Here is a 25,277-nt window from a genome sequence, read left to right as displayed (position 1 = left end):
CATGTATTGGTTTATCTGCTGAAGGACCACAATAAATTCCACAAACCTATGCATAGTACTATTGATTTATGTACTACATCATGTGACATTGTGTAAATTGTCTGGAATGCCTCTATTTAGCAAAGAAGCTGAACAGCAGGATGACTTTGAGTTGGGGAGGGGGAGGGGAGCATGTTTGTAAGGACTGTTTAAATATAAGTAATTACTGGTGGTTGTATAAAGTTCACTTAGCATGAAAACATGAAGTCACTCACAGAGACAAGGAACTACAACACGAGAGCTTCAGTCTGTACTAGTATTTTATTTGGTGCTTTCCTCTGTGTTAGGAACAAACATACAGCCATATTATCAAAATATATCAATTTCTCTCATGATGTTTACATTCAGGAGGAAAGGAATTAATAGTATCAGCAGATTTTATGCTGATGATATTGATATCGAAGTCCTAGCAAGCTCTCTTAGGCTAATAGAAGAGTTGAATGTTGTACACATTTGCATAGAGACACACATGAACTAGACATCCAAATCCACCAAGTACTGATTGTAACTGAATTCATATGAAATGCTAGGCATTGTAACTTTTACAGCATGGAAGGAACACTGAAAGTGCAAAGACTGGAAATTTTAAGTATTCTGAAACTATTATAAAAGGTGAGATTCACTCGGGGCAGTTATCATGAGGCAGGGTATGTATTGAATGCAGATATACGATCATACAAATTTGTAGGTCATGACAGATGACCTGGTATTTAACATTCATACTGAAGTGACCTATGAACATTTTGTGCATGGATTATTTCTTTTTTATATCAATGCATTCTTTTCAAGTTTGAAAACAGAAGACTGCATCTTCAATTCAGGAACAGCAACACAACATGTAGATGCTGAGTTGTGATTTGTTGCTGAGGCTTTTGGGAAATCAACATCTTCCATGGCTGAAATATTTACATCACATGCCTCAGGGTGTGTTGATTCTCACAGAATGCAGTCAAATTGATGAAGAGAGCAAATCACAATGGATATGAGAGAAAGAATTTACATCTACATCTCCTACATTAACAGTTCATGCCTGAGAACATTATTTAGGTGTGAGGAATATTGCTACACATGTGTCGGGGAAGAATGATAATTAAACGCTTTCATAGAATCAAATCTGTTGCAATGGGCAACTTGTCTTTACTTGTATGACTGTCAGTGCCAATCGCATTTCAGATGACTACGAGCATGTCTTAAACATAACCTTTGACCCTGACAAAGAGAAGAAAAATGACAACAAAGCTCTCGTCCAAATGCACTCTTAAAGTGGACCCTGTTTCAGACTGCAAGGGTAAACTGCTTGCTTTACCTTGCCGCATACTCTTATGAGTTTACACAGAACTAAACCAAAACATGAAAACTTCCAAATACACCTTCCAAAAGAGTCTCTTCTTGTTTTTATCTGTAAATGTGGAACAGGACTAAAAACGTTACATCAACCATATATTTGCATGTGCTCCAATAAACTTGAATGCACCACCATAAACTGTCGAAATTATTGTCCCTTCATTTATCCACAACATTTTCCTGTTTGCCCATGTTTCATTTATTCTTGCACAAAATGATCAATTATCAGAATATGTGATCAAATTTTGGTTTCCTCTTCATTTGCTTCAATCCTGTAGTTCTCCGTGTTTCAGAGGAGATCACACTGGAGCAATAGTTCATGAAGTATTCTGCATCAATATCATCGATACAATGTATGACGCTTTGTGAAAATTCACTGAACTATGATTTGTCCGGGCTCCGTCATGCTTCAATGACTTGACCCAAAGACAAGGAAACTTCCAACTTCACCAAGATGGCGACCAAGTATTGCAAATATCACTGAACAGTTTCTCTGACACCTTGGTGATGCAAAAAATGATCCAACTGATTCTAATTAAGTAATTCCTGGAATGTTTATGCAAGGACTTCTTCATCCTTTCCAGTGGGGGTTGGTATGCACACAAGTACGCACACTATTTTGACACTTGGCACACCACAGATAACTACTGATAAATGGTTACAAGTTGCCAAATCTACCCATGCACCATTTCCTAACTACAGACTGAGATGCACAATGCGCAGTTTCTGTCACCGAAAGTAGTACCAGTACTGAAAGTAGAGACTAAATTTTGATATATTGCTCTTTTAAAGTCAGCTGAATATTTGACAGAAACAAGGCTTGACTCAAGATGTTTGTTTTGTTTTTTTTTAATTCTGAGCAATCATCACTGAACACAGCTCTTTTGATGACAAACTCTCTAACAGGTACGCTTAGAGCCAAAACTCACACAAACATATCTCATTCGATTGCTTTTAGCAAAGGGGTGTTTGCTGACAACTTTTGCATCGCAAGTATTAACTAAAATGTTGTCTTTCAAAACATTAAATGCATGGATTGAATGTTATGTATCACAAGAAAGAATCAAGATATACAGCACCAAAACTATAAAACATATCTAAATATTAATTATACACCCTCTGTATAAAATGAGTACCTACTGATTACTATCACATAAATTTTCATTACGTAAAACAATAGAAGATCATGATCTCCGCTGATCAAATATGATTCCAAGAGAGGGGAAAAGAAAGAAGAAAAGTAGCAATCCATTCTTTCAGAAATTTTCCAATTACATCACAGAAATCTCAATATCATACACCTTGATATTGCAAAATGCAAATAGGACTTCCAAATATACTTTCTTCAGAAGTATTTCAGGATGCTAGATTGAATGGCCAGCCACAATTCCATAAAAAGAAAACAAAAGACAAAGTGCACATGAAAACAATATCGAGATACTGTATTGAGAGAGAGAAAAAAAAAACCTCTAATGCAAGTTACAAGCACTTACCGAGAAGCAGCGACAGAAATTTTGCTTCTGGCTCATGATTAACTAGCAGTAGAAAATCGGGTCTCTTTTTTTAATCCTAAAATATTGAAACCAAGTACACATGTGCAAATATATTCATAAAATATCTATGCACCAAACTGTGGTGAGCTCTTTCTGTTCATCAGAGATTCTGTCCCAAGTCTGTGGTTTTGGTGCAAGAATTATGAAACAAGGCCATCTGCAAATGAACAGAATGTTACCAAATCGTAAAAACTTTCACAACAAGAGAAACTAGGAAATAAATTGAGCGAAAGTTCACAAGATGAGACAGAGAGAGGAGCAAAAGAATGAGATAGATAGAGAGATAGACAGAGAGATAGATAGAGAGATAGATAGATTGTGGAGGAAGACAGAGAGAAGAAGGTGGCATAGAGAGACAGAGCGAGCAATCTTGTCTGCTGCCCTCAAGCATTGTATGTTGAAGAGGAGACGTTGCCGCCGTGCCCGGTCCAGTTGGTGTGGATGTACTTGCCAGGCTCGGAGAGAAGCTCGTAGGTGTGTGCCCCAAAGTAGTCCCTCTGGGCCTAAACAGGAAGAGGGGCGGGGGGAGGAGGAAAGGGGAGGAAAAAGGGGATGACGGTGTGAATTCTTGACGGTGGAGTTGCCCTCAAAAACGTGAGGCTGAAACACTAATAACTTCTCTGGAAAAAAGACTTTCAGTGGATCTTGAAGAGACTCATTCTGGCTTTATTTGAATATCACAATATAAAATCAGGACTCATTTGTACATATTTCTCAGTTTTATCACATTACATTTACACAAGAAATATTTAACAATCTCCTACAGATGAAACTGGACAAAAACAACTAATAGAGTGTTCTGTACCTACACAAGAAACTGTTTTGTATTTGTATTTTTTAATGTTTTTGTATTTGTTTGTTTTTTTCATTTTCTCAACAGGTCATGCATCCTTTACCATGAGGCTCTCATTGGATTCTCTGTGTGGTCTATTCAAAAGTGGAAACTCCTTTCATTATCAAGCTACTGCACTCACAGGCTGTCATAATGCAGACTGGAGAACACACAGGCTTGCTACATGTATGAAGCAGAGGCATGAAAGCTTGTAAATGAGAGCAAAGATGAGGGGCTAAGTAGAAAGGGGGGGGGGGTTAGAGAGAGACATACTCAAAGCTTGAACCTACCTGAATGAGGTTAGCAGGGAGGCGGGCCGAGCGGTAGCCGTCATAGAAGGCCAGGGCAGTGCTGAATGCTGGGGTGGGAACACCATGGGTAACAGCCGCTGCCAGGACTTTACGCCATGAGGCCTAGAAATTAATACGACAAAACAAATCATACATTTCAGATAAAAGATATTATACTTAGTTTCCTTCAGTTTGGTTTGCTTCAGTGTATTCCTATTCAATTGATTAAAAAAAAAAATCAAATTCACTGTCTGAACACTGACAGCCTCCATAGGCATGGGTGATACATTACAGATGAAAAAAATTAAATGTACATGAATTTGTACAATTTTGATGACTCTTTTGCCACTACTACCCAAACATCAACTGCCTCCTGAATTTCCTTCCTTCTCAACAGCCTTAAGACATCCACTTTCCATTCACAAGAGAATACTCAACTCAATCACAACATACCAAGTAATGATCCAGCATTTCCAATAATCCATCACAAAAAGATCACTTTAACTTTTTGGTATCTGATATAGACGACTTATCGACTAAATAAAATAATTTACATCATTACTGGACTTCATTTTCCCAAGAGTCCATTCTATCTGGAGAATGTACAGAACCACCATTGGTTATCTGGCGGGTTCGGTGGTCTAGTGGATGCGACACCTGTCGAGCATTCAGGAGGTTGTTGGTTTGAATCTAACCTGTGTATGTAAGCCCAACTACAATCATAACAATAATCAATCAGTGCATATTTATGTCGATGAAGGGCAACTGGTCAGTCAGTTGCAATAAAAAATATAGAATCTTATTCTCAGCAAACACTGCTTGTGCAAAAAGTTGCACAGCACTTGTGGAGACCACTGACCTGGCACTTGTGGATGGCGTTCTTGAAGAAGTCATCGAGGAGAAGGTTGGTCAGGTTGGGGTTCTTGTCAAAGGCTGCCTTGATGTTTCCAAGGAACACACTGTATTCGGGTTTGAAAACAATGGCAATGTGTGTTATAAACATGATTAGTACAATGCTCCTTGTTATGAATAGTTTTGATATAACAAAACCCTTAATATATAACAAGGTCATTTTGAAGGTTCCAACTCATAATATTTCTTTGTCTTTCACCCCGATATAGTGATAAAAATGATATAACAAAGTAATTGTCAAGGTCTTTAGGTCCTCGTTGAGGTTCCCTTGTAACATAATATCAAGATCTTGTGAAAAGATATGAATAACCCCTTCATGAATATTCATGTTATTGTCAATCTAATCTACAAAAATAGCAGAGTCCATTCAAAGAAAAGTATGTGCTCATTAAGTTTGTGATCCTAACTGATATAAAAACACACATAATTATGTTTTTGATAGATTGCAATGATACAGTGGGCTTTCATATGCCAGCAACACAACTGTTACACATTTTGCCAAATTCCTTGAGAAAAGACCAAGAGGGGATGCCATCGTCATGGTTACTGACCTGCGGATGATGCAGCCTCCCCTCCACATGAGGGCGATGCCGCCGTAGTTCAGGTTCCAGTTGTTCACCTTGGCCGCCTCCCTCAGCAGCATGAAGCCCTGGGCGTAGGACACGATCTTGGAGGCATACAGGGCCTGCCAGGGGTCACAGGAAGGTCAAAGGTTGCAGTATGAGAATACATGGTGGAATTCACACTAAACTGACTTTAAAGGCACTATTTATCATTGGGAGCAGGGATTTAAAAAAATGTTCGAGTTATCACATTTGATGCATATGTATACAGCTGTAGTAATACGTTGTATGACAGTACGTCCTACCACATAAAAATTTTGCAATAAAGCCAGAGATATTTATAAGGAGATATCACTAATTTTCTCAAACCATAACTGTAGACAGTTTATTCTAGAAACAATTTTAGTAACAACTCTTGTTCACATTCTGTATATTTAACAATACTTAACATTGATTATACTGATTGAACATTTTTACACTGATTGTTTCTATCCCTAACTCATATTTTAGGACAATATTAAAGCACTAAAGCTGGGTTTTTGTTTCATCTGCAAATAGTAAATAGTGGCTTTAAAATACCTCTGCCAATTAACTGAAATTACTTTTGAATCACATAATCATTGAAATGCAAAGCCCTATTTGGGCTAAAGATGACAAATTTCAAAATGTCATGACATAATATGGTAGAAAAACTTAATACTGTGATGCAATGTAAAATATCCCGCACGGAACGATCTCTGAAATAATCTCTAAAATGTAAGATCAACTTTTTTAGATCCGTGTACAAAAGCCATGTAGTAATCATGCACATCAACAAAAACAGACATGCATGTCCTGCCGTGATACAAAGTCACCAAAAATTAAACTCCATCAAATGCAAAGGCACTTTCTAGAATATCATCAACTCTCAAGCTCGTCGTTTCCGTGACAGCACTACGTCATGATTCTTTATGCCTCACCTGTCTGATGTCCTCGATAAACTGCTTCTTGTCTCCACTGAAGGCTGGCATGGAGGGTCCCTGCAGCTGCTTGCTGGCCTCCACTCTCTCATCCTTGATGGAAGACAGACACCGGGCAAACACAGCCTCACCTGGGATGGTGATAAAGTGAAATAATGGTATCACAGCAGAAAGAGAGAGAGAGAAATAAGCATATGTCAGTAATGATACTCCTTCAACTTATGCAAGGAATCATTTCCATCTACTCTTAGCTTGGCCAAGGGTGGATGGAAAAATACTTGTTAAAAAGAAGTTTCTGTGAGACAAGTTTGATCAGTTTTATGAGAAATCAGAATGACTAGCAATGAGAATGAGCTGCAGCTGTTTTCACTGTTGTTTCCTGCATTACTGTGATTCCATCTTATGCTTTAATATCATCACATAATCATTAATTCCACTACTTCTTCCACCATTAATCACTACATGCAAAAAAAACAAACCCCAAACTCAAACATTAAAGGGTGTGTACAGTTTTGGTCGAGGTGAGGATTTAGCTTTAACGTTTTGCAAGATATTCAGAAACCACTCTATGAGATGTCAAAGAGCATGCAGTTCTAAGGGGTATCAAAAGTTTATTCGATGAAAATCGGTTTTGAAATGGCCGAGATATCCAAAAACAAGGTGAAACAAAGAGATCCAAATAAAGTTGTGGCATGTCGCCTTTTATAATTAGCACTTTCTTTGATATCTCAGCCATCTGAAAACCAATTTTCATCAAATAAACGTTGAATCCTTCTTAAAATTACATGCTCTTTCATATGTCATAAGAGGCTTTTCATTATCTCACTTAGGAATGTTCAAAACATGAATCCCCACCTCAACCAGTACTGTACAGTTCCTTTAAAACCAAACAAATAAAAAATACAAACAAACAAACAAACACAAAACATTATGCATAGAGAACTGGGGGTGTTTCATCAATTTAGTCAGCGCTGACAAGTTATGAGTCTATGACCATTTCAACAAAATCTGGATTTGATTGGCTGAGAAGCTCTGGTCACTGACTGTTACCATGGTGATTGTCAGCGACTGACAACTTGTCAGGGCCGACAACTTTCATGAAACGCTCCCCTGTTCTGCTGCATATGTCCGACATGAGATATATGATGATCATAGAATAAGTGTTCCATGTCAAGATTGTAATACCCTGCCACTATCGACTGTGTCTCACCGATAAGAGTGACCGGCATGCCATAGTCCAATGCAGAGATGGCCGTCCACTTCCCTGTTCCTTTCTGGAAAAGATTATGAACAAATCATAACAATATATCAATGACGGAAATATGTATAACAAACTACATACTACACGCACACATGCGTATACACAGTTTTCAAACAATATTTTGTCCCATTGTCTCCTAATGCAGTTGCCAATTATTTTGATGTCAAGATGTGATGTCATCATGATGTCATAGCCTCACAAGATTCCCATTGATTTGCAGACAAATCTTCACTTCTTTTGAAATTAATCCAACAGGAAATTTCAAACTTTGCAATACATTCCTGTGCTGTAATGACTATTAAGCAAAAAAGAGTTTCTTAAAGGGACAGTCGTTACATCCCTAAAAGTAATGACAAAAAAAAAAATCCATCTATAAAAATGTCATACCGGTACTAAAAAGGCAATGAGAGACTTGAGGCTATGATCCCATCACCTACATGTTTTTTTGCACCTGTGCTGCTACCAATATCAGTTTTGCAAACAAGAAAAAGATAAAATTCTATAATTACTGTACTTCATTCAAAGTTTATTAAACTTTCATTACTCTGTAAATACCTAACTCTTTTTTATTCAGGTCAACATGGAGGAATTAAAAGTCTATTTGATGAAAATTGACTTTGAAATGGCTGAGATATCCAAACACAAAGTAAAACAATGTGGTGGTAATACAAGGTGGGTCCAAACTTTAATTAAAGAACTCTTTGTTTTTTGGATATCTCAGCCATTTTAAAACCAATTTTTCACCAAATAAACTTGTGTAATTCCTCTAATAGAATTGAATGCTCTCTAAAATTCCACATAGAACACATGTGTAAGAAGTTTCTCATTATCTCACCAAAAGTTACTATCTGAATCACCATCTTAATCAAAACTATACCATCCCAATTTCTGCTGAAAAAATCGCAAAAGAACTCAAAGGGTCAGAGGAGGGGCAGAGGATTAGCTCACCTGGCCAGCAGCATCCCTGATCTTCTCCACCAGTGGGGTACCATCAGTATCCTTGAAGGCTAGGATATCCTTGGTGATCTCAATCAGGAAGGAGTCCAGCTCGCCTTTGTTCCAGTCAACAAACACCTACACAGGTCACAGGTCATAGGTCATGACACATGCTTTTAAATCCACACCATGAATGCATTTGTTGTCTTTTGATGGTCAAAGAATTCCTGTGTGATGTAACACACTACTTTAAATCAACTATTCACATGCACTTTTTCCTTATTGTCTAAATTCCCTCATTGTTTGTGGTTTTATTTTTTTTTTCCTGCACATACCCAGCCAACAATATCACTAGAGTCCAATCAACTTTAATATGTACAGTAAACAAAATGACAAAAAAGTAAACAAAAAACGAAAATGCCACAAGTGATCCCTGTCTTACTAATCAAATCAAATCAAATCAAATCAAATCATATCAAACCAAATCTTCATTCATTGTTTCCAATCATACAAGGTTCTTTCATATTGATACACTGTAGATTAAATCACATAGATACGGGTAATTTCAATTTTGTTATTTACTTTTGCTAATTACATGTCCCTTGATCAAGGAATTTTACACAATGATTTGTATTATCACCAAAGGTTAAAAATATGTATGTGGAAAACTAACTGCATTTGACTATGATACTAAGACAGCTGATTTTTTCAGACATTGCAAGATGATTCAAATTATATCAAATGCTTATAGTCACAAAATATCACTCAGACATGGGCTTGACTTGCCAAAAATCTAATAATTTTGACTCTTTTGGCACCCCTGCCTTCCTTACCTGACTCATCTCATCAGGGGACATCTTCAGAATGTCTTTCATCAGGTGATAAGCCTCACAGATCAGCTGCATGTCTCCATACTCGATGCCGTTGTGCACCATCTTCACATAGTGGCCGGCTCCGTCTTCTCCAACCTGTACGTAAAGCGGGGAAACAATGAAATCTCCATGGCAATGCCCAATCATACAATGTATATGGCAATGTCCCCAACTAAGTACAGTGGAATGACTTGCTTTTAACAGATAAGTTCTCATAACAGCTCCTATCAAGAATCTCATGAAACGAGAACAGTGATCATCACTGAAGACGAAAAACAGCAAATTCTCAGGGTATTATGGTTCCTCTGCTTCTGATTGGACAAACATTTAAGGCTCTCTTGTAACAAGAAGAGCTTTCTTAGATGACAGAACCTAAATGTTGTTAGAATTTTGTTATTATTCAGCAGGTGGTTTATTGTAGGTTTGTCACTCACTTCAGATTTCATTTTGTGGTTTTTGTGATGCGAGTGAAAAAGTGAGCATATCAGGGAAAAGGAATTCCATAAACAAGGAAAAGTAGAAATTACGCTGTGCGTAATATATGTCCCCGCCGGAAGTAGCATTTAGTAGCAAAATGTACAATATAGGTAAAAAGATCAAGGTCAAAGGTCAAAGAAGTCAAAGGTCAAAATTCTATGTAGAAGTTTTGAAGCCATCACATAAAGCAAACGGAATCGAAATCGGGTTAGAAATGGCGAAGGAGTAGCATTTGGTAGCAAAGTGTACAATACAGGTCAAAAATCAAGGTCAGAGGTCAAAGAAGTCAAAGGTCAAAATTCTGTGTAGAAGTTTTGAAGCCCTCACCTAGTGCCATCACATAAAGCAAACGGAATCGAAATCGGTTAGAAATGGCGAAGGAGTAGCATTTTGTAGGCAATGTACAATATAGGTCAAAAATCAAGGTCAAAGGTCAAAGAAGTCAAAGGTCAAAATTCTGTGTAGAAATTTTGAAGCCCTCACCTAGTGCCATCATATAAAGCAAACGGAATCAAAATCGGGTTAGAAATGGCGAAGGAGTAGCATTTTGAAGCAAAATGTACAATATAGGTCAAAGGTCAAGGTCAAAGGTCACAACTGAAATTCTGTATAAAAGTTTCAAAGCTCCCATGTAGTGCTATCATATAAAGCAAACAGAATCAAAATCGGTTTAGAAATGGCGAAGGAGTAGCATTTTGAACATTTTGATCACACACGGACGCACGGACAGACAGACGGACACATGGACACACACACGTATGGAGCCCGTTTCATAGTCCCCTGCTCGAACTCGTTCGGCGGGGACAATTAACTGTTTAGCATGACCTGCCAGAGTTAGGCCAGGAAGAGAAGTTACATCAATGTTAACCCTGTTGAAGAACTAGTCCTGAGTATTCAAATTCATGAAATTCCTGAGTATGCTTGGACAGGTGTCTATAGGAAGGACATTTTACAGCAAAATCAGCTCATCCTTAACGGGTTAAGACAGTCTCCTAACTAGAAATGCCGCTACAGCGACTGGTTATACCCCCGCCAAACAACATTTCATAAGCTTTGGTCAAAAAACTGAGGAAGTAGTTAAATCCGCAAGATCTTTCCTTGATCTTCTGCCATTAATATGCCGTTACCATGGCAACGTACTTTCGGGTACTGTCGAAAAATGCGTCTTGCACATCTACAACCAAAGGCACACATCTGTACCAAATTTCATGGAAATTGGGCAAAAACTGAGGAAGTAGTTTGCAACACAAAATTTTCCATCATTTTGGCTCATAATATGTGAGCTGTTACCATGGCAACATACTTTTTGTCACTGTCAAGAAATGTGTCATGCTGACCTATATCCTAAGACAAACATTCAATATGAATTCCATGAGAATTGGAAGAACACTGATTAAGCAGTTTTGCCATGAAGCATTTTGCCCTATATTTTACCAATAACACGCCGTTACCATGGCAACGCACTTTTTGCCACTGCGGAAATATGTGTCTTGCACATTAACATATTCAGATGAACATCTGTACCTAATTTCATAAAAATTGATCAAAAACTGTGGGAGGAGTTCGCGATGCAAGATTTGTACCCATTTTTGCCCATAATATGCCGTTACCATGGCAACGTACTTTTGGGTACTGTCAAAAAATACGTCTTGCACATCTACAACCCAAGGCACACATCTGTGCCAAGTTTTATGGGAATCGGTTGAAAACTGAGGAAGTAGTTCGCGACGCAAGATTTGCAACAGACCGACCGCCCGACCGCCCGACCGCCCGCCCGACCGCCCGACCGATCGTCCGCTGATTCCTATATACCCCCTTCAAACTTCGTTTGGCGGGGGTATAAATATCATCACAATGAGAAAAGTTTAGCATTCTGCAGGGGTGACACAACATTTGCTCCTGCAACAATTGCTCCAGTCTTATTTTCCCCAAGAACTTAGGGTTATGGTTAGGGTTGTGATAGGGTTTTAGGATTAATTTGATGTGAGGATTAGGATTGCGGAGAGTTATGTTTGTGGGTAGGTTTTATGTTTGGCTTAGTGTGCAGATATTTCTCGGAGCAATTACCGTAAAAACATGATATTTGCGGCATGAAATTGTTGCAATTGGAGCTGACGGCCTTTTTGGCGGCATAAAACTTTCACGAGCTGCCACTAGCAATCAATGCATATAGTATAGGCAAGAACTTTCATGTGCATTTTAATTTTGCAAATCTTGGCTCTTATGAAATTTGAGAAATTAAAATGCACACAAACATTCCTCGGTTCACAGTATTGCAGGAGCAAATGTCATGGAACCTCTGAAGGAGACACCCTGGAGATACCCAGTGCCTCGCCCACTCACCCAATCACAGCAGGGCTCCGACCCCGCCTTGGCCGAGATGCCCTGGAAGATGTCCTTGATGTGGGGCCATGCCTTGGGTGAGCCGCCGGGCATCAGGGACGGGCCGTAGCGGGCACCATCCTCACCCCCGCTGACTCCACTCCCGATGAAGAGCAGACCCTTTTCTTCCAGGCTTTTCATCCGCCGCTTTCATAGTCAACATGACAAAATGATGGGGAATTAGGTGAGTCTCTATTGTAGAGCATGTGCAACAAAAGGTCATCAGAACAAATGGCTTACTGGCATCTCTTGAGTCTTATCAATTTAATGCAAGTAATTCTTAAACCACTTGCTTTGATTATTAGTTCTGCAAATTGTAATAAGGTTTATCTAAATAGAAAGTAGCATACCAGCATTCTTTCAACTACCTAAGTGGAAAACTTATTCTTGGAATACTGCCTAAAAATTAGCAGAAAAAAAAAAATCTGAAATATAGTTTATCACAAAATGATCAGTCCTACATGTTTAAGAAAATATATGGCACTTTTGGCTCATTTGAAACAGGGTATTAAATTTTGCCAGACAGCTTGCTTGGTGAACGAATAACTCATGCATGTCTGCATCTCATCAATTGGCATACACTGTACTTTGGTACTGTGACTGGTGTACAAAGGAAAGCTAAAGAATATATCCAATATTCATCACAATGCTTACACTTCCTGGTCATTGCAACCTGCAATTTCCATTCAGACCACCAAGACTAGGTAATCAGCAACTGACATCAAAGTGACAGTGCATTCACATTGAAGCAGCATTACTCAAAATCTTTCAACAGTTCCAGAGAATATGTTGCCCTTATCTCCTTTTTTGGTATACAGACAGACCATATTCACAGGCATAACATTAAATACAAGAAGACAAGCACAGTCACCCATGGCATGCCTTACTCATCACCACATAAAGCTTCAATATCACAATGTAAAAGATATGAATCTGGGGAAGACATTCAGCCATAAAGAAGTGGGTTCATACCTGGCTGTCGGTGTACTCCGAGTTGCCGCCGTCAATGATGATATCACCCTGATCTAGGAGAGGAACCTGCAGGAGAGAAAAAACACAACAACAGCAACAACATAAGATGTGTGATGTCAGACATCATGAGAGGTAAAAGTGACTCAGATCATGTGACTGGCGGATGCTAAGTCACATGACAAACTCCACATTCTCCCATCGTGTCTTGCTGTACTTTCACGATATGAAAGGAGTTTTGCCTCAGTTGGCTTAAAGTTGGGAGTGTGGACAGACAAATAGAATGCGAACAAAAATATCCCTGTTTGATTTTCTTCCAACTGAATGATGTGACTTTGTATATCAAAGATAAATCATAATTACTGGCTCTTCAGTGCCTGGTATGTATAATGTGCTCAACATTGGAAACATTAATTATCTCCTGTGCCATTTCCACCATGCCTCCCCTCCCCCCTTCAATCTTTGGCTCTGTTGAGCTGGAAAAAAACCCCACAAAAAACACACCAAAAAAAAAAAAAAAAAAAAAAAAACCATTTCAATGTCTCTCATACTGCGTGAACTCCTGTTATAATGAAGTCCTCGGGACCGGCAGTTTTCTTTTGCTATATCAAAATTTTGTTGTAACCAAAGATATAAACAATAAAAAACATAGAGCACATATGTTGCTTCCTGAATTTTTACTTCTTTGTAACTGGAATTTTGTTATAACTTTGGTTTTTAAAAAGGGAGTGCACTGTATTCATGATAGACAGATTCAATTCCATGTATACATCATGTGCACTTTATGTTCAGCCAATATGCATTAGATTTGGGATGAGTCTTTGTATTAAAATTAAGCATTTTATTCCTTTCTTTTGATTCAGGAAATTTCATATTAAGCACCAATGACAAACCTTCATATTATGTTTTGCTAATTGAAATGCTTTCATGAATACCTATCCATTACAAATTGAATGACTGACAATATGTTGGGTATGAATTTCACCAGTAAATTCCTTCTAACAACTGATTCCAGAGTAAAGGGTAATATCGTCGCTGGGGTGACAAGACCTCGTATCTACAAAATGTCAAATGTTCAGGAGAGCCAAAAAACATGGCGGCCAAAGCACTGTGGCCAATGGGATAGCCTTTCCTTTGACGTGCCGTGGTGGCTTCAATTTTGGAGTAAGACGGTTGGGATTTGGACAGGACATCACTTAACCCATTATTTGACCATTAATCCAAAAAAGTCATTTTCACCAAAATTGCAGATACAAGGTCTTGTCACCCCAGCGACGATATACTATCGTCATGTGTTGCTCGAAGGTTTGCATGGTGAAGTAAATGAGGGAGAAAGGTTTGCGGTGACACCATGTGTATGTAGTCCTTAACCGGATCGTTGCTTGGTAGAAGAAGAGCCACCTTACCATCCCCATACAGTACTGTATGTCACTTCCCTCTTTCTCTTTCTAGGCTCTTCCTCTGCCAAGCAACAATCTGGTTAAGGACTATAAACACATGGTATCACTGCAAAGCTGTCTCCCTTATACTATTGTCAACTGATTCAACAAGTACTACTTGTTGAACACTGCAGAGTAGCAAGCACATGTCACACAGAATCGCCCTCCCCTTTCTTTGAAGGTACAGAATTAGTTCTCACCACCAGTATCATTTTTACATATTTGTAGCGGTCCGAAACTTAAACTTCCGACACTGAATTTACCTGCAGTAGTTGCTGGTACAAGCATTTCTACCAGCCACCTTTTTGCATTCTTGCTTCTAACAGCATTTGCAGCTCTTCTACGAATCCCTTCTACTCCCATTTCTAGTGCATTTCCTCTATTCAGCATCTATAATATTCTTGCCAAACTCATCCAAATATTGAATTTCTCACAGTCTTGCATCAAGGCAAAGTGACTTAATATTTAAGAAGTGCTACTCATGATGCTGTGCATTTCTGGCAAGCTAAATTTAGCAGGAAATGGACCGGGCAGTAACAGAAAAATCACGGTCACCATAGAGGCAAAGAATGCCCAGTACAATGGTTCATCATAATCTAACAATGAGGAGAGTACCACATGGAAGCGTTACTCAATAGACGAGAATGAGTGTGCTTCCTTGAGCTAATGGGGCTTGGTTCTCCCCACAGGCCTGGCAGTGTGATTTCCTCCACTTTTGTTAAAGTTGGCTTGATAAATAAACAGAGTAAAGTCAGGTGAACAGAATGGTACAGGTTTCATCACAAAAAAAAAGAAGAAAAAAAAAAAAAGGATGATAAGACACGCCTCACAAGTTGACCTGAACACAAATCTTGACCTAGACTTCTTTTTTCTTTTTCTTTTTTTATAACATGAACTCCCACCACACATATACTTCACAACAAACCATGGTAGTGCTTGTAATAACCTAGCAATGACGACTTTAAGGGGAAAAGGGGTGGTTGTTGCCACATTCTTATCTAGCAAAAACCGAACTTTTAAAATGATACATTTGTATAAACCATTTTTTTTTTTCATTCCGTTTTCATTTCATCTATTCTATATACTATTTATGTTCATACCAAATGTCTTGGTTTTTTTCCAAGGATGTCACGGTCATTACCTCACAAGCAAAACTTTCTTTAACCGTTTAGGTTAAGACTGATTTTGCTACTACATGCATTTCCCATAGACACCTGCCCGGACATACTTGGGATTAATCAAGTCCCTGTTAAATTCACAGCTCAACAGTGATTTACAAAGTTCGCAGAAATTAACCCCCACGAAAATAACAGCTTTTACAGTAACTCAAAGCAAACTACTGAGGAGGAAGAGACATACCAGTTTCTCGATGAAGGCGTCCACTGCGGCACCTGCCTTGACCAGCATCATGACCCGGCGTGGCTTCTTCAGCTTGCTGACCATCTCCTCCAGCGAGTGCGCCCCGACGACCTTTGTCCCCTTGGCCTCGTTGGCAAGGAAACGGTCGACCTTCTCCGTGGTGCGGTTGAATGCGCAGACCTGCAACATGTTGCCAATGAATGATTAATACAAGCAGAGGTTATAGTGACCAGACTTTTGCTACTTCATTGGTTTAAAAAAAAAAAGGACGAAAATAAATTTATAACATTGTGTGACCACATCCACACAATTTTCTTGTCTTTTTCAATATGACATCACAAACTGCTGTATTCCTCTCATCTGGTAATGGCACCACCGAAACTGTGGAAATTCATAACTTTTGAATAGTCTGTCTGATTTTCCTCAAACATTATTGATGTACTCTACTACTACAATACTGCTGCCATTCACTAAATCTACATGTGAGTATCATTCTCCTTTATTAATTTTAGTAATGCATGGTTTACAAGCTAGTAACTCATTTGAGGCATGATTCCTACTCACCACAAAGCCATGGTCATTCATATTCAGGATCAGATTCTGGCCCTGCAAGAGGAAAGAAAAAAAAAAATTACGAAAGAAATCAGAGAACTGAATGCCAGACACACACGTCACAACAAAGAATATTGTGATAAGATATCAAAAGAAAACCTAATATATCACAAAAACGTGCGATGCATTTTCTGGTATGATATCATCCATATTTTTCCCGATTATCCTATTTTTAGGTATAAAATGGATCAATAGGTAAAGAAAATGCAATCACTGGCAAAAAACAACTCCACAGTAAAAGCATGCTAGTCATATTTAGTTGACAAATGTAAGATCCACAGGTTTTTGTTTTTTATCTATTGCAATTATAATATTATGAGTAGAATTTAAACATATATTTTTTTTTTTTTTTAGGCAACTGAAAAGAAATAGGCAAAAATAAAATGTGCTAATCTTTCTTCAATTATTTAAACTTTCCTGAAGTGTAACTGCACTTACCATAACGGCCAATCCGATCAAGGCAATATCAGCACTGAAATGAAAACAGAAAATGCAAAATATTACATTTGATGATGAAATACATCTTTTCTGCAGGTCTTCAATGCAAAGGGTATACGCATGATTCGACTCTCATCTCCACTGAATTAGGCGATGCTGTATCCAATGTGATTTATTTTATGCCACTCACAGCCATCAATCGTAGCCAAACATGCTCCACCTGTCCATAATGCATACATTGTACACACAGTACATCTGTACACATTTATATGCACACATTCACTATAGGCATCTATATATACAAGCACCTACCCCTTTTACGCTGCGCATGATTTTAGCTTGCTTCTAAAGCAAGATAACTTTTGTGGCTCCCACTTTAGAAGTCATTTTATACTGCCATTCTTGACCAATCAAGTTGCAAGCGAGACAAAGAGTATTTGTCATGGTAACCTATTGCCCCCCTCACATCAGCCTTCCGTGCTCCCCAAAAGCACAAAAATTCGTGGTAGTACGCATGCTTTCTTGCGACTAAAATTCAGTTCACTTCAGATCCAGACCTGAAGTAGGGAGGTGTAAGAAAAGGAGAGACAACTCCTGCTCTCCTTTGAAGGATGCGCGGCGCCGCCAAGAAGTTATGCGCTTAACTACAGGTGGAAATCAGGTGCTTTGACAAAAGGAGCATCAATAATCGGGACTAGCACTCTCACATCTAGAAATACTTGCCCCTACTGCATTTCGCTCTCTCTCTCTTTCAATGTGATGGCAACAATGAATTTGTGTACCTTGAATTGGAGCAGCGAATCAAAATGCAGTGTAAAACTGACAATTTTAACAGCAAATATTTTAAAAGCACGCTGGCGCACGCTTTAGCGGAGTACTTTATTTGAAAGATCAAAATATCCCAGATTAAAGGATAGAAAACTAACGTGCGGAAATGTGCGCATTATAGAAAAATATTAGGTTTTTAAGAGGGTCTAATTTTCATTTCACTTCGATTTGCGCATTATGAAGAAACTAGAAATACATGTTTATAATATTGAATTCTTTCCTAAACTACTCTTAATCAATTCGAGTATTTCATTTAAAATTTTACGGGGAAATGAAGCTTGTAATTCAACGAAAGGTGAAATGCATTCTTCATCTCCGAACTTCGCCTTGCAACTAGAGCGGTGCAGAGCATGACTTCAAAGCGTATAGTGGAATGCTAGACATCCCATTGTAACGCTTTGAACCCAAACATGTGTTTGCATGAATTCTTACACCTCCCTGCCTGAAGCAAGCCACATGTATACACTCCCATGTATAAAAGGGGTATAATACTTATGGATCCTGTTGTGGAATCCATACATTCAAAGCATCAATGCAAAGCTTATAATGTGCATGTTTAGTATGTAATCAATTTAACTTGTTGCCAAGGGAAACCTCATGATTCCTGTATCAAATTCTATGGGGTATTCAGAATCAGAATCTCCGATATCTCCAGCTGAAAATTCTTTACTGAATGGCATCTTCACAGAGGGATAGAACAAAATGTATGATCTTGACAAATGATTTTTAATAATCAATATCAAATATGTGCATATCAGTGAATAAAGGTATGTGTACATTTGGAATAGATGTTCAGACATGATATGTGATGATTTAGACTGTGATAAACCAAGGTATTCACTGCTTCTTTAGCAGAGCCAGTACATTTCAAAATGGCTTCTCATTTTTTTTTTCTAATTACTGCAATAAGGTGTAAAATATTGAATGGTCTGCATTGGACATGGCATAGCAAATTTCATGTTCACAGAGAACCTACAAAAACTGTCCTCAGCATGTTGTTTCTCAGGGCAATATTGGCCAGACTGGGTATTAGTCCAGTCAAAATATGAAATGACCCACAACTAATTGCAACAGAAACGATTCCACTTGCATTTGACCCGGAATAGCTATTAAAATAACATATTAAAAGTTCCCTAAAATTCGAGTGGTGGATCAGTGTCTAATTTGCATAAATTCAAAATGGCCGCCATACAACCTATATATGCCTATATCTCGGGATATATAACCCACAGAAAGAAAATTCCGGTGTCTAAACCTATGTTTTTTAGGTCAAGGAATACAAATATGTTATCTTTAGCAACTTTCAAGCATCCCTTTATATAGTTTTTGCATATATTTGCATATAATTACATACAAAATGGCCGCCATATTGTCTGTGCAAGCCCGTATCTTCGTATATCAGTAATGTAGTACACTCAGGAATAAGTCGCTATATATCTGGACATAAAACCCGCAGAAAATAGATTCTGGTGTCTAAACCTATGTTTTTTTTAGGTCAGGGAATACAATTATGATATAAGCAGTAACTTTTAAGCTTCCCTTTATACATTTTCTGCATATATTTGCATTTAATTAGATGCAAATTGGCCGCCATAATGCCTCTACAGGCTTATATTTCTATCTGTAAAAGGTACCCAGTGATGGTGTCTGTGATCTTAATTTTACTGCTGAGAATCACTGATGTAGAATACGTTCCACTCAGGAATAATTACATATATTTCACTAAAAATTTGCATAGCTATATTTACGCATAAATCTATTTAAATTCTTATCGTGAATATAATTTCAGATATTATACGAATACGAGCTACAGAACTTAATTGTACTGTAATTTCTACATCCAATATTTCAAGGGCAAAAATTGTTAGAATTCCATTCACAACCTTAATGATTATTATCCTTACACCCAGTTTTATATTCTTGCATTGATCAAAGTATTGTGTTACATTAAACTCACATTTTCTTGAGATAAAACCTCACCACAGAAAACAACTGTAAGTAGCATCGAATAGAACATAAAAATCTCAACTTAGCTTCCAAAGTGTGCTCAATAGGTACACAACGGCAAAGTCTCAAATTATGTAGTAGGAATCGTTAAAAAGATTCTTATGATTGCATGATATTTAATGTATTATATCGTGTAATTTGCCCTCATGTTTACTGCTTATACTTGTGTCTATGTTGCAATACTTCTCTTTCTTTTTTTTGGGCCAAGGGGGGGGGGGGGGGAGGGGGAAAGTCATCAAGATCATGATTATCCATAAGCTACTCTACAAAAGTTTCATGAGTTTGGACATTCGTTCAGAGGATGTTCTTGTCATATTATCTCGACTATAGCTTTCAAAGTGTGTTTAAGGTGTAACCACACAAAAATTGGTCTTAAATCATTCAGCAGATTTTTTCAAAACATCTTTTTCCTTACCTGCGATGATTTGCATCCATGTTTAGTCGATACTTGTGTCTTTTGTTGCAAAACTTTTGGCAAAGGCATGTTTATCAATGAGCAGCATATGACCGTGGTAATTTGTATGGAAGTGGATTTTGTCATATTTTTGCGCAGTTTCACCCAACAGAAAACAGCCAGATACACATAAAAAAGAAAAAGAAAAAGGAAATGCTTTAACATTTCTATTCCTAGTACTCTGGATTCATCAGTCGATCAATACAAACAGCATGGCTTCAAGCTCATAAAACGCTTATAAATTCTGATAAGTGTTACTTTTACCATTTTTCGTGTTGTATCTGCATTTTTATTAAAAGAAATGTTTCCTATTGCATTGAGGCTTCGCACTAATAACATGTTCATAAACACACAATTTTTTTCGGAAATACGGGCAGCATGAAGGCTGATTTCAATTTTGCAGACGAAAAAGCAGTCAGAAGTCAGATAAAAACCAAAGTACATAACATCATTTTCTGTTCCAAACACTTCCAAAAGGTCCCTTCCCTCCACTTCAGCAGCAGCTTTTCTTCGAGTTAAACAGTGGAAGGGAAATTATACAATCATTGGAATTGGGACGATTTGAGGAAGATGTTTAATCAAAAATATGTTCTGATCACTACAGAAAGCTGCAGCTATTAAGGAACTCCTGAAGGAGTCTGATGCAACTGCAAGACAGGCTGTTAGCAACTGGTAGTGTATACACTGTAGTTGCAGGGCAAACAGATTTGACTGCACACAACCCATATCAATGGCAGATGCGGGCCACTGTATATAGATCAGACACTTGTAATGTTGTATTTCTAAAATATGTGAGGAGTCAGATGATGCTGTTCTAATTGGTGACTGAGGATTAAACAGCATTCTTGAAAGACATCAACACAGTGTACAACAAATGTGACACTTACCACTCTTCTTTTCGTCAGTATGAAATGAAGCCAGGATCCTGTTTGCTTTAAATTAATCAACTGCAATTTCACACTATCCTAGTCCAGAGTTTGTGGTAACGCATAGAACACTTTGAGGGTAAGCGAGTTTATATGTTTTAAACTTTTATCATTGATCTATATTTTCAGAGATGACATTACATACCTTAAGTATCTGTATTATCGAAAGCCAGGAAATGAAAATGATGTAGTTGAAACGGAAGAAAGTTTTCTTGAAATCCAATGACTTTGATTCATTAGATTTTAAATTCATCTTCGCCAATGGTTCAAGACAGTCAAAAAGGTTCAAGCTAATATTGCAAATAGCCATCATTTATCTTCTGGCGTCCGTCGACAGTCATGCATGCATTTTCAAAAAACATTTTCAGATTCTCTTTTAAGACCCCATGTAATGACAGATTTTCAACAAACTAGGCAAGTAGCATCCCAAGGATGACAGACTATCAAGTTGTTCAAATAGACACCATGTCCAAAAGGTCCCAGAACCCCCAAATTAAGGAATCTATCATTTAAAAAAAAAATCTCTCTCTCACACACACACACACACACAAGTAAAACCAGTTATAACAGAGCTAGATAAATAGTACAAAGATGAATATCTTGGAGACTGCATAGTTTTAAGTTTCGCAGTTTTATCTTCTTTTCGAAATATTACACATTATAGGCCTATATATATATATATATATATATATATATATATATATATACTTGTAGTCCGCGTGATGGTACCAGTACAGAAAAGATGACGAATTAGGGTGGTAATGAATTTCAGTCCAACAGTGCTATTTAGTCAGACCAAATTTTCGACGAATACATTTGTCTTTCTTCAGAATTGCAATTGTCGACCTTCAAAGACAAATGTATTCGTCGAAAATTTGGTCTGAATAAATAGCACTGTTGGACTGAAATGCATTACCAGTCTACTTCGTCATTATATATATATATATATATATATATATATATATATATATATATATATATATATATATATATATATATATTTTATATATAGATAATGTACATATCTTTTTTTACGTGTGGGCACTAATGTCCCCCTCTCTATCTAGAGTTGCTGCTTTTATAAAACCAGAAGAGCATTGAGTAAATACATCAGTGAGTGTATCAGCATACTTTTAAGATTATTGTGGCAGATGCAGGGGTGACCTCCTTGGGGCTAGTGCCAAATAGGGGCAAATTTTCACTCTTTCATCTTAAAAAAAAGCTGGTAGAATATTGGTAAAATGGGAACCATCCCCCCCCCCCCCCCCACCGGCCACAGGATGCCCAAAGGCACCTCAAATCTGATCTAGGTGCGGCCGCCTTTGGGCTGGGACCAAATTATTGGAGGCCACTTTTGATTTTTGATCCTCCTTTTGAAAACACGTCATGGTCAAATTTACAACAAACTTAGTACTGTAGGTGCATTTATCACTAGTGTCATGCATATATGGACATCATGCCTCCCTGGGCCCTGGAGGTCCCTAAAGGCTTCAAGATATGGCCCTACAGGTTCCCAAAGTCTTCCAATTTCCTTTCTCCCAAGTAATAGTCTGTAAACATGCAAGGAAGGGAAACTTGAGATACTCGGATGAGGGCTGGACCCCTGAGTCTTTTATTCAGAGAGTGAGTGAGTGACATGGTACCCTGATATGACAAGATCGTCATCTAATGTCCAAACTCATGAAACTTTTGTAGAGTAGCTTGTGGATTTAAGCTACTCTTAATTTGAATAGATTTATGTATAAATATATGCAAATTTTTAGTGAAATATAGGTAATTATTCCTGAGTGGAACGTTTTCTACATCAGTGATTCTCAGCAGTAAAATTAAGACCACAGACACCATCACTGGGTACCTTTTACAGATAGAGATATAAGCCTGTAGAGGCATTGTGGCGGCCATTTTGCATTTAATTAAATGCAAATATATGCAGAAAATGTATGAAGGGAAGCTTGAAAGTTACTGCTTATATCATAATTGTATTCCTTGACCTAAAAAGACAAAGGTATAGACACCAGAATCTATTTTCTGCGGGTTTTATGTCCAGATATATAGCGACTTATTCCTGAGTGTACTACATTACTGATATACGAAGATACGGGCTTGCACAGGCAATATGGCGGCCATTTTGTATGTAATTATATGCAAATATATGCAAAAACTATATAAAGGGATGCTTGAAAGTTGCTAAAGATAACACATTTGTATTCCTTGACCTAAAAAACATAGGATTAGACACCGGAATTTACTTTTTGTGGGTTATATATCCCGAGATATAGGTATGAATAGGTTGTATGGCGGCCATTTTGAATTTATGCAAATTAGACACTGATCCACCACTCGAATTTTAGGGAACTTTTAATATGTTATTTTAATAGCTATTCCGGGTCAAATGCAAGTGGAATCGTTTCTGTTGCAATTAGTTGTGGGTTAACCCACTTTTTGTCGTATTTTGACTGGACTATATCCTGTAAGTAATGAACCGTGATAAAAATTGACCTTTGATTTGTACACACACACACACACACACACACACACACACGGACACAGAAGCACACACACATGCACACTCGTACCAATATTTGTGTGCCGTCTGACTTCCATTAAATTCAACAAAATATTTTGCAGCATCATTGTGATTGCACCGCTGAAAAATTCTGAGGTTCACCGAAGCACTCGGTTGGTTGAGAGTCGAACTCCAATACCAAATATTCCTCACGTCACTGATTTTTTTGTATCAGTATTCATGCCGGAGCATCAATTCAAGTGGAATTGCAGGTCACACCACCCCTCCTTTCACACACAAATGTTAATCTTGTTTCCTGACTTTGTTCAGGCTCATTCAGGCATTGCTGGACTGTAGTCCTCAATGGCATACCCTTGTATTTCCTTCATATTCCACATGAAAACATGTAACACCTGGTGGCAGAATGGGCCAAATTTCAGCTTACACAATGACTGATAGCATTCTGATAAATGCCATTTATTCCTGGTCTTTCTCTTCCTTTTTCCCCAGGTCTTGCATTTTGCAATATTTCCTAGGAGATTTGCAATTCATTAAAGGTAAATGCTATGTCGCAAGATGTGATCTACGTACTGCTTCTGTAATGTATGCATGTTTTGTGCACAAAAGGTTGTCTTACCAACCACAAAGTTTGCTGGAGGTGTGCCCTACCTAGGCAATAACTGATGAATGCTCAGTAAAATCCTGCCTAGGAAACTGTATATTGGAAAGAGCAGGTGAATAACAGGGTTCGTTATAATGATATAATAGGAAAAAAAGAACACCATTACTTTGGATTACATTACAGAAATGCTCTATTCAAGCCCGATGCCTTAAAATAATTCACATACAAGGCTTTTGACCCCTCAGATTGGTTTTTCACGGAGGGGTTGAGCTTATGATGTATACAATGTGCTTACGACAGTGTGTACCTACACATTTTCATGTACAGCATATATAATTTTCTTGCACATACATGTAGTGTCAGGTAGCATGCAGCGATGGATGTAGATTTATGAGTGGTATTACGAGGTGGAGGGCATAATCCCCACTCTTCATCCTTTTCACACCCACATTCCCCCCCCCCCCCCCCCTTTCACCTTTGCACAGGCTATGCATTGAGACGTGTACACATAATTGCTCTGTGGTGGTGTACATTGCAGTGCAATTTCTTCCCTGATGAAATGGCCGACGAGTCACTCAGGGAAGCTAGTGGAAAGAACGTGTGGTAGATTTCAATCCGCAATCTCTTCCTTACCTTTTTTTCACTGCAGATCTCCGTGCACATTTTGTGTGAGCCCTCGGGCAGAGAACACAGAATG

The 25,277-nt window shown here is 38.1% G+C and overlaps 1 protein-coding gene across 1 annotated transcript in view; it reads right to left on the bottom strand.

Annotated features, from left to right (window-relative positions):
- Positions 1 to 281: 281 nt before the first annotated feature.
- The window catches only part of LOC140239321 (6-phosphogluconate dehydrogenase, decarboxylating-like), a 35,644-nt gene continuing 10,648 nt past the window's right edge, over positions 282 to 25,277 (bottom strand). The window contains exons 2-14 of the mRNA XM_072319191.1: positions 17,238 to 17,271; positions 16,752 to 16,793; positions 16,188 to 16,367; positions 13,393 to 13,458; positions 12,382 to 12,567; positions 9,523 to 9,657; positions 8,702 to 8,827; positions 7,703 to 7,766; positions 6,493 to 6,623; positions 5,522 to 5,655; positions 4,918 to 5,017; positions 4,059 to 4,181; positions 282 to 3,439 (exon numbers count right to left, since the gene is read on the bottom strand). Of these exons, the coding sequence (XP_072175292.1) occupies positions 3,320 to 3,439; positions 4,059 to 4,181; positions 4,918 to 5,017; positions 5,522 to 5,655; positions 6,493 to 6,623; positions 7,703 to 7,766; positions 8,702 to 8,827; positions 9,523 to 9,657; positions 12,382 to 12,567; positions 13,393 to 13,458; positions 16,188 to 16,367; positions 16,752 to 16,793; positions 17,238 to 17,271 (1,441 nt within the window). The 3' untranslated portion in view covers positions 282 to 3,319. The remainder of the gene's footprint in view (positions 3,440 to 4,058; positions 4,182 to 4,917; positions 5,018 to 5,521; positions 5,656 to 6,492; positions 6,624 to 7,702; positions 7,767 to 8,701; positions 8,828 to 9,522; positions 9,658 to 12,381; positions 12,568 to 13,392; positions 13,459 to 16,187; positions 16,368 to 16,751; positions 16,794 to 17,237; positions 17,272 to 25,277) is intronic.

The sequence above is a fragment of the Diadema setosum genome, chromosome 15, assembly GCF_964275005.1.
Source record: "Diadema setosum chromosome 15, eeDiaSeto1, whole genome shotgun sequence".
NCBI classification, from domain to species: Eukaryota; Metazoa; Echinodermata; class Echinoidea; order Diadematoida; family Diadematidae; genus Diadema; species Diadema setosum.
This window is presented reverse-complemented; position numbering and strand designations above follow the sequence as displayed.